A 10,859-nucleotide genomic window follows, 5' to 3' on the forward strand; every position below is an offset into this window, starting at 1 on the left:
TTATGTCATAACAAAAAGCTCCTAAAAAATGATTGCCCTAATTTTCAACTATAAGTTCACTATGTGTTTGAATTGTGTTTGAATGTAAAACCTTTTCCTAATATCTCTAAAACACCCACTGATCCTTTTTTTCGGATATTTTCTTGGTCATCACTTGCTCCTCATCTCACCACCAACCACCAGAAAGCCAGACGTGCACATACGTGTGTTTGTAAAGAAAACATCATGTGTTGGGGAGGAGTTGAGCTGAGATGGGGTTATGTGAGGGGACCATTTAACTCAGTGCCATTCCTGCCACATGCAGCTGTGGAAGTGAGATAAAGCCGAGCTGCCACTTTAAGGAAGCTCGTGCCACCAGAAACCTCTGAAGCCAAAAGTAAAGTGAGTCGTCATTGTGCTGGGTGGCTCCTGTTTTCTACAATCACAGGGGAGTAGAACAAGTGGAGGGAATAAAGATCAGGTCTTTGCACTTTGTGGATTTTTTTATTTCTAAAGCAGCAGTTAAACATTTTTTTTGCTTGACTGAGACTACTTTTAATTTGACTCTAAAACTTTTGCTGAAGACAGTGGACTACTACTCTGAAGAGAAACACACCTCGGAGGAGACTATGAACGTGCTGTCGAACCCATTGATCAGGGCCCAGGACCAGTCTCTACCTCTCTGTGGCCCCGGGTCTGTCCAGGACTTACCACACTGCCCTCCAGGCTTCAACCTGGGCTCCAGCCTCCACCCTGCACCATTGCTTAGCCTCCAGGGCAGCCAAAGATCGATCAAACCACAGAGGGAGCTAAGCCCTGAGGAGCAGCAGGAGCTCAGGAGGAAGATCAACAGCAGGGAGAGGAAGCGGATGCAGGACTTGAACATTGCCATGGATGCCCTGAGGGAGGTCATGGTGCCTTATGCCTCCTCACCTTCCTCCGCCTCCTCTCATGCGCACCAGCCTGGCGCTCCTCCAGGCCGCAGGCTCTCCAAGATCTCCACTCTGGTCCTGGCCAGGAACTACATCCTCCTCCTGGGTTCGTCCCTGCAGGAGATGCGGCGGCTGCTGGGAGAGGTGAGCATCGGGATGGGAGTGAACACAGGACCGGTCCCCCGACTAATGCTCGCTGGAGGGTGGCCCCTCATCTCCGGCCCCAGTCAGCTCCTACTTACCCATGAATCCATCCTCACTTCAGCAGCTGCCTCTTCTTCGTCCCCGTCGTCTTCCTCCTCCACTTCATCGACCGCTGCTGCTAAATGTCCCCTGCTGTCTCCGGGCCCCATGGAACCCTCACTGGCCCCAGTGCAGTGGAGCTCTACAGGTGCCTCAGGGGGGCCCCTGTGCCCGTGTGGAGTCTGCAGACTGCCCAGATTCAGCCACTCAGCTGCGGTGCCCAGATTCCCCAAGTGAAGAGGATCTGACGAATGGACTCGATGACTGTTACATGTATGCAACATTTTTATACAAAATTATTTTTCCAACATTTTTAACATAATATTTGACTACACTATATACTGACAAATGTCCTTTTTAAAAGTGATGCAACAATTCTGTATTTGGCACGACCAGCTCTTTGAATGTGATCATGCTTTGTTTTTCATGTTGCACAAGAGAAAATAAACCACCTTGGAGTTTGTTGAATATTAACTGTAATGAACGTGTGCTCGCTGCATATGACTAAGTGAAAGTTGGTGACACTTTCAGAGACCGACAGCTGGAAGTTATCCAAATAAATAAATAATATGTCCTTATAAAATCAAAATGATGCCATTTAAAGGCTTTGAAAACAGATCTAAATCTGCTTCCTACTGTGGGCAACAGAGTCCTGCATGAACACATCTTTCTCCAACATTTGAATTTTTTTTTATTTGATGATGACTGTATTCAAGTTTTTATCTATGCCCTTATCAGTGGTTGAAGTAGACAGGGCTGCACTGCGCAAAATGATCGAACCCAATTTTGTTATATATTTTAATAAATAACAGTAGAGAAACATAAAAAATATTTAAGACTTGACCCCCAGTTCAGGACATTTCAGAAAGTATGTACAAAAAAACTAAAAGCTATAATAACTAACTCTAATTATATGTGTTACACTGGGAACCAAATATAACTAAGTTATGAGGACGAGTTAAGATGGTCAAAGTATCAAAGAATACTGAAAAGAAATAAGTGATGCAAAATATTGAATGACAAAACATAAAAATCTGTCTTGAAAAAATTGATGCATCCCAAGCGACACAGAGCAGAACTATCACTTGAATGCAACTAGATTTAAAGGTGTCACTCAGCTGACGTCAACCCTCCGCCAAGGCCCAACAGCTCAATTTTATCAAGCTGCACCAAATTTCACACACTCATAGATATCAGTTCTCTAAATAGGGTTCTTTTTTTCTTTTTTTTTTAAATCAAGAGCCGTGAGTTATTTTGTGGTAGACCTGTGGAAATGTTGAAATTCTAACATTATTAAAGAAACCTCCTGGAAATTCCTGGACCCGCCCCCTGTTCGAGATCTGATCATAATTTCATGGGTTCTTCTATGACCCATAACAAGTTTTGTGGACATTTGGCTTACATAAAAAACATAGCTGAAAACATTAGAAAGAGGAAGTAAAAGCTAAAATCTCAAAATATTCAAGTGTATATTCAGATTGTGTGAATATTACATATTGTACACAAAATATGTCATAACAGGTACATCTGCTCAGTTTTGCTGGTGGTGCACCACTTCTTTCTTTCTTTCATTAAAGCAAAAGCTTTATTTAGAAACTGTTCGTTTTTAATCCATCCCCCTCATTATGGAGTCAACAATAATTGCGGGAATTGTAATCGCATCCAAAGCAGGTAAATACTGAAAGTTCCTGTTAGTGTTATCTTTTATTTATTTACAAAAAACTAACTTTTTACAGCTTTCAACCTGTTGTACCCCGGTGCACCGTCTGTCCCACACAGCTCAGAGAAGGAAAATATAATCCAGGCAACTTCCCCTGGTGCTTTGCCTCGTTCATTGGATCTGCGTCGCTGTAATTTCGGATCTACCTCACACTCTGACAAGATGCCGACTTGAAAAGCTCCCTCCGCCCTCCACGCCACCTCAACAACAGTGAAACGGTACTCATCTCTTGCCCCCCTTTCACCGCTCCACCAATCAAAAGATCAAAACCCACCCGTGTAATTACTGCTCAGCAGAATGGAGGCCTTTTGATTATTAGCCCCCTCTTTCTCCTCCATCCTCAAATTCTTGATGTTTCTCCGTGTCGAGGAGCCCGGACGGGTGATTTGGTGCCACTCATTACACTCACTCCACAATATGCTCAAACGCCCAGAAAATGTGTCTCGCTGAATGGACTTCACTCCTGCAAACTCGCCACCCCTCTGGAAGGAAGCAGGCGACCTCACTCTGAGAAAGAATGAGAGGCGCTGGCAGGAGGGAGGGGAGTCTGCAGTGCTGCCTGCATGAATAAAAATAATGAAAATAATCATAATGCTGATAAAATACTCAAAATAATTGCTACACCACCGGAATAAGAGGATTATGGAGGGCAGATATGTGAATGGTGGTGAGTGAAAGGACAGGAATCTGTCAGCATCAGGGAGGACAAAAGAGGAGCTGGATGCCATTAAGTGAGATTAAGCTAAATAAGGCTTGATTTTCTCAGAAGGAATAGAAGGAGGAAGGAGAAGAGGGTGAGAGTGAAGGAGGAGAGAAGAGCGAGAGAGGGAGGGTCTGATTGATAGATCAAAGTAAGACGTCCAAACTTCATGTCTTCCATTTACATATAGCTGCTTTATGCCTGCGGAGGGATTAGCTACCTTGCTATTTTCTCCGGGTCCTTCTCTATTCTGCTGCCTCGGCCTCACCATCAATTCCCTCCTGCTCTCAGGACGGTTCAGCCCTTCTTCTCCTCGGCCTCCTTAATTTCTCCCCCCTTCTCCCTCTCTCCCCTTTTCTCTCTGTTTTTCCAAGAGCCTCTCACTTTCTCGCGTTTGGTGGTTTCATTGTTGAGGCGACGCAGGGGTCTGGTCAGTCTTTGTGTTAAGCACTTTAACTCATCTCTATTTCATCACTGCTGCTCAATGGGGCGAGGAGTTCGTAAGACAATGCACGCACACACACACACACACACACACACACACAGACACATGATTCTGCAGATTCAGCACTGAATACTTTTTACAACAAATCCACAACCTGTGGTATTTTATTTTCTGTGAATGTGACTTCTTTCTCCATTCAACCAGATAAAAAAAAGTCTGAATGATATTTGAAACTTTTTAGAAATACAAGAAACACAATTCTGGGAAAAAAACAGCACAATAAAATATAATCAAATTCACAGAACAAACTAGAGTTTCCAACACTATGTAATTGTAAGTAAAATAATGGAATTTAAAGTAAGTTATAACAAGTGTATTAGAAGCATGTCATTGCTCTTTTCCAGAATGTGTAACTTCAATTCACCATCAGCTTCGACAAATTGAAGTCCTCATTATTAGCTTTAAGTCAATTTATTCATTATCTACTCTTTTTATTTTGCATTTCTAACTCTGAATACATAGTTTCTTTTTTCATGTGGAGCATTAAAATACTTTTTTGCATCCTCTGCTTCTGTAGCCTGCTTTGTCAGCACCGCTTGGCTCTGGTAAATCAGTTTTTTATTGATTGGTGTAAAATGCATCACCAGTGAGGGAAATGTCACCACAGACACCAGATTTAAAACCCCTGAAGGCCTGTACAGCTAAATCATTTGACCTGTCTCTGATTAATGGCTTGATTTGCACGTTGTGTTTTAATATAATGGATCTTCACGTGACTTGATTTCAGATCAGGCTATAACCAGATATACCAACATTTCCAAATCAGTCTAACTAGTATAACCTACAGTAGATACAGAGATTGAGACTCTTTGAGCATGTCTCCTCTTTTTGTCTGTGGCAAATGAATAAATATATTTTTCAGAAAATGCACAGAAATCCCATTTAAGCTCTGTCTCGGTTGGGGGGCCGTGTCCTTCGGAGGCTGCATTTGCAGACTGATTGCGTCACAGCAGCGCGACTAGTCTGTCCCAATTCGAAGGCTCCTTCAAATACTATCAACGTATGTGTCCTTCCACCCCTGGGCCACAGAGACTCCCATGGGTGGATCCTTTCCAGACCCAAATATCCCAGGATTCATTGCGCTTCAGTGACAAATTGTTTTTTAAAGAGTTGATGGCGGCAGCAGGCTAGGAGAAAACGTCTTTAAATGGAAATATTGGCTACGGTAAACAGTGAACATCTTTTTGCAGTTTTTAAATAACCGAAGAGCTTCTTTCCCGTAGCTCTGTTGCTAGGTGACGGCTGTAACAGCAGAACAAGCTGGTGGTGCAATAAGAAGACCGGTTCAGCCGATGAAGGATGCAGCCAAATTTGGCAGCATAGACCCGGTCTTCCAGAAGGATTCGGCTTCTGAATTAAGCTACAGCTACATTATGGTCCCCTAGTGGCCGCAGGGATCATGAATCCTATTTGTCCAGTAGGAAATCAGGAGCCATTATGAGGAAGCTAAAGCTGGAGAAGGTCTGTTGTGGATTAAATGGACACGAATGCCTTTAAATGTTCACCCACAGTCTTTTCTGTCCCACATATGTCTTTACATTAAAAGATTTTTACGGTTGACTAAATCAACCATAGAGAACCAGCGGAGCAATGGGACTTATTTCAAACTCTTTTTCAAAATTTTCCAAATCCAATTAGCTGCTCTATGCTCCAACATGTGTCTCTAACGTGGATCGTCCACATTGTCTTCCACTGTCCCCTCTCCTGCAGCCTCTCATCTCCGAGTGTTGTTTGCCTCCAGCCTTTGTCGTACTGTTTCACAACACTTAACCAGTCAACGTGGGGAGTCCTTGGCTTAGGAAGTCCTGAGCCATAAATTTCATCTCCACAATGAGCGGAGCACAGGGGCTGGTCAGGACCCCCATTTACTTTCCAACCCAGCTTTTATTCATCCCCTCCCTAAATAACATCAGGCCCTCCTGTGCTGTCCCACCCTGAAATTCCTGATCCCCTGTGTCACCCCATTCTGTCTCAGACCGGGCCGATACAACGGGGTTACCGCAGAGCCCTCCGGCCCGCTCATTAAGCATCGTGTTCTCTCCCACCCATTCCAGCCCTCTGTCCTATTCACGCCGCGGCCCTCATTACAACTTTACAGGCTACCATCAGACGTCACCTCATTACCCCGAACGACGGGCTGAGATGGTGTGTGGTCACCGGAGACGTATTGTCTTTGCAAAATCATAAATGATCTCCAAAGCTTTGCAAATTATTTTGGCTTGGGGTAAAAATCAGGCTGATTTTAAATTGACCGGTTCAAAGGATGTGTTTTCATGTTTAAATATTGAAGGGTGACGACAATATGCATCTCTATTGAAGATAAGTATTGAATCCCAACAACCAACAAACACACAGATGGATGCAAAAAACGTTACCTTTTCGGTGAAGGTATGAGAATTTACTTTGTCAAACAAATGTAACCTTAACTTTTTAGGGAGATATCCACATGGTGTTTGACGCTGGGGCCGAATTCTTTAACAATCACATATAGTCCCAGATGTGGTGTTAAAACTGTCCTTGTTTGTTACTCAAATAATCTAATTTCCTCCAAGCGCTAATGAGCTTCATCATCTTTCTATTAATTATTACGTGGCCCCTAATGGCTAAAGCTCTGTCTTTCTCAGGTTACTATGGAGAAAACAACATGTCTACCCTTGTAACCCTCATGCAAAGAATCTGCACTGTTTTGAGTGACCACATCCCTCAAACATAAACTCACGCTGTGTTTGGATGATCACGCATTTATGAAAGTGATCATAAATGCATGATCAATATTATAGTACTGATCCATAATATTGTATTTTATGATATTATGTCTCCCATTTGTGATCATCAACATTCAAAAATCAGATTTTTTTTTTTGTAAAATGGACCAATGGACTAAAACATGCAAAGACACATGGTCCTTTAAATGTGTGTGTGAGAGTGTGTGTGTGTCTCTGTGGTAATGAACCCCTGGCCCTCAGTTTGCCCTCTGAACCCGCGGTGGCCTTGGAAGCAGGAATTCCAGTTAACACATCACAGATCAGTTTTCTTTTCTTCTTGTTTTGTGTTTCTGTTGCTTCTCGCCAAGCGTTGGCTGGGTGTAGCCGAGGCCTGACAGCCACCAGCCCCTGTCCCTTCTCTGTTTTCCTGTCCTCTTTCTTTCCTTCCTTTCTCCCGCTCCTCTGTTTGGGCTCCTCTTTCTTGCCTCCTTTTCTGCTTAATTGAGTTGTTTGGCAGGCGGGCTTGTCAGACAGCACCGTCTATGTGGGGAGTCAGAGGGGCAGGGGGGCACCCACCATTGTGCTCCCAGAGACGGGTTAGTTTTTCACTGTTACTGCTGCAAGAGTGAACATGGCCCAGTTTAGCACCAGGGGGGAGCCGGAGTTACATCTCTGAAATATCGAGGAGGCTGCAGTTTTTTTAATCTAATATGTAAAAGTGTATCTGTTTCTAAACTTCATCTTGAGATGTGGCTCATCAAAAAGTTTTTATTACAACATTAAGTTTCGGCCAATTTCACTCATGTGTAACCATCATTTACAGGTAGAAAGGAAGGAAAGGCACAGACAAAACAGATGCATTACCCATTTTCTGATATCAAACCTGTAGAAAATATTGAAATTACTATTTAACGTAAGAATTTAAGTGTCACGGACTTAAGTGTCACATATTTGTATTTCAATTTAATAAGTCTACAAATAGGATTTTGACCATTCACAGAGGAGAGAGTCTCCTCAGTTTTAAGTGCTCTGCAAAGCCATAAATATCATCTCCATAGTAGAGAGTAGAGTGCTGTGAAGAAGGCAAACACTGAGTGTGTGTGGAGTCATCAATCATCAGGACAGAGCGAGAGAGAGAGAGAGAGAGAGAGAGAGAGAGAGAGAGAGAGAGAGAGAGAGAAAAGTGGAAAAGTTATTGTATATAGTTCTCTCCATATCTCTTGTTCTTATTAAATAATCATGATTCCACTTCCTTGCCCTTGTAAAGAATCCCAGCAGTGGAACCAGTAGTTTAAGCGATTAACTTATTTACATATGGACTCCACATGATTGTCGATTATTTTCCACAACATGACTGCAACCGTTTTGTTTTCAGCCCCGTTTATTTGTTTGATTGTTCGTCACAAGGAGTGACAGAACTTAGTGGAATTATGGGCCAAGAAAGAAAACATCAAATATTGGCAACAATTAAGGTTCAGGAATATTTTTCATCAGTATCTTAAACATTGCAAGACCAATTAATAAATCATATATCTTGGCATATTTAGGGAACTGATTTTAATGAGAGGGTGCATTTTGGTGCGAATTAGCTTAGTTTAAGGAGACTGTTGGGCCTTGACCGAGATATGAGCTCTACTGACTGTTTTTTTGTTTGCTGCTTGCACCTTTATCAAATGACTAAATATCTAAATGGATTTTCAATATAATATACTATATTCAAAAATATACTACTTGTGCTTTTCTTTCAGTTATCATTATGAAACTGAAATATTGTGCCTCAAGTTTGTGGCTCATTAATACAACACATTTTTAAGACAAATATTTTGGACTAATATCTGAAACAATCCGTGTTGTTTCTATTGTTGTAATTTTGTCATTACTCTTTCGTCATCTTGTGTGTTTGTTTGTTTGTTTGTTTGTTTGTTTGTTTGTTTGGGACTGAAGGAGAAACGCACTCTTCTCTTCCCTCAGGGTCCATGAGCCTGTCCATCTGCTCACACACCAAAACAGACAACCAAGGGCAATGAGGTGTGTGTGTGTGTGTGTGTGTGTTGTAAATATGAGGTTTTTGAAGGGTTGGGTATGTAGTCAGTTTACATGGTACAAGGTCTGGAGCAGAGCCACTAGACTTCAGCTCTCTCCCTAAGGTTGCCCTCTCCTTACTTTAAACCCTCACACACACACACACACACACACACACACACACACACACACACGCACACACACATGCACTGGGCTGCTCTGACAGCTACAACCCCCAAAAACACATACACCGACACACTTGTGCCATCACACAGCCGTTCTCTTTCTGCTGACCAGCAGAAACCCTGGACACCTCAACCCAAGGACAGTGTGTGTGTGTGTGAGTGTGTGTGTGTGAGTGTACAGGGGTTGCTGGGGGCCATAGCTCACTCCTCCAGTCCTCCAGCCTGCTGGAATGCCAAAACCAGCCGGCAGGGTCAGGGAAGGAGTCAAAACACTTCAGAGAAACGAGGAGAGGCCAAGCAGCGTTGTGCATTTTTATCACACAGGTACATGATTTTGACCTATTGAACAATAACTGGAAATGACTTTACTCTGAAGTCTGGAAAAAGCTCCAGCTTAAGTTAAAAGGTGGAGAACGTGTGTTGGCTGCTCGGCCTGAGAAGAAGGAAAACTCACCTTCATGCACTTGAACTGTGAGAAACAGTTTTCGTACAAATGGGGTTTAGTAGAACCTTCTCTGTGATATTCATACAAGAGGAACTACATTGTATTTGTAAATCTCATTTAACATTGATGTGTCTTGGGGCTTGTAAATAATTTGAAAAGGTTTTGGTCAGGCTTGCAACACACTAAATAATGTGGCAGATTTCAGGTCCGATTCAAAATAATTTATTTATGACCACACGACCGAATTGGACGTATTTTTGGACGTAGAGAGTGTTGACCCTACACAATGACACCAGACACCAGTTATGGATATGAACTTGCCAAATCGAGTGGTGTGAGGAGTTTAGAAACCTTATTTTAAGATGCCCACATTCATTTTGCAAGTCTCATAACAAATGTCCTACTGTGCTATTCATTGCAAACCTCTTATTTTAGAGAAAGACTTGAGATCTGTTGGAGTGGTTATGTTTTCTACAAGCTTTATACCGTATTTCGGACCATAACTCTGAATATAAGTTAGTGTGATGGGTACCAGAGGAGCACAGTATGTGATTGTGTATGTGGTTGCGTTTTTCAGTGTGTGTATGTTTGTATGTGTGTGTCTGCGTGCTGGGCAGTGTACCCATTCTGAGTCCTCTGTTGGGAAGGGCACGGCCCATTCCTCCTGTGTGCAGGTGTCATGGTTGGACCTCTTCATTTGCATACATTTGCATGCTGTCAAACGGAGCTGCTGCTGACAGCTTCCAGAGCCGACTGTCTTCCTGGACCCCGGCCCAATCCTGTCGGCATGGTTACACGGGATGGGCAAAACGTGGCGCGGCAGGCTCGCGGCCAGAACGACGTGTCTCGACGAGGGCCTCTCCGAGACGTCTTTCGGTGGACAGGCGTCATATCCAATGACCTCCAAATGTCTCTGAGTGAGGCCAAAGAAGCATGTGTGTATTTACAGTGTTTTGGTACACAGCAATGTAGACACAAGTTTGATCCTTTCCCACAGAAACTAAACCATGAACTAAAAGTACATTTTGTGGATTCTACTGAGAATAATAAAGAACCATTAGGAGCATGTGAATATATCCATCGATACATTTTTCGACGCACATAGTTTATATAGTTTATTATGGCTTTGTGTTTGGAAGAAGACGTGCTCAGGTGGTCAGGGACCCTGTAGACCCCAGAGAGGCTTTTCGTATACATTCATAGGAAAGCACATTTTAATGAATTACCAAATACAGTCAGTCATTCACCAATGTATCCAGTCATTGCCACACATGTATGACAATGTTCTGTTATCGTTAAATGTAAATGGTCTATATATCAAGAGTCTTCTCGCCCACTCAAGTGCTTTAGGGTCCCCTTTAAGCACACATTCATACAGTAACTCTATATTCAGCACTTTTCTCTCAGAAACTTTCGGCACAGC

General features: G+C 42.8%; 1 protein-coding gene across 1 annotated transcript; it reads left to right on the top strand.

The window, feature by feature from the left end:
* Window positions 1–441: 441 nt before the first annotated feature.
* olig1 (oligodendrocyte transcription factor 1) lies at window positions 442–1,391 on the top strand. Its single transcript, XM_053440535.1, has one exon. The coding sequence runs from the start codon at window positions 609–611 to the stop codon at window positions 1,389–1,391; it is 783 nt and encodes a 260-aa protein (XP_053296510.1). The 5' UTR covers window positions 442–608.
* The last annotated feature ends 9,468 nt before the right edge of the window (window positions 1,392–10,859 follow it).

This window comes from Pleuronectes platessa, chromosome 14, assembly GCF_947347685.1.
Source record: "Pleuronectes platessa chromosome 14, fPlePla1.1, whole genome shotgun sequence".
In the NCBI taxonomy this organism is placed as follows: Eukaryota; Metazoa; Chordata; class Actinopteri; order Pleuronectiformes; family Pleuronectidae; genus Pleuronectes; species Pleuronectes platessa.

Coding starts and splice junctions, on each gene's coding strand:
- olig1 (XM_053440535.1), top strand. CDS start 609: ATGAACGTGCTGTCGAACCCATTGATCAGGGCCCAGGACCAGTCTCTA.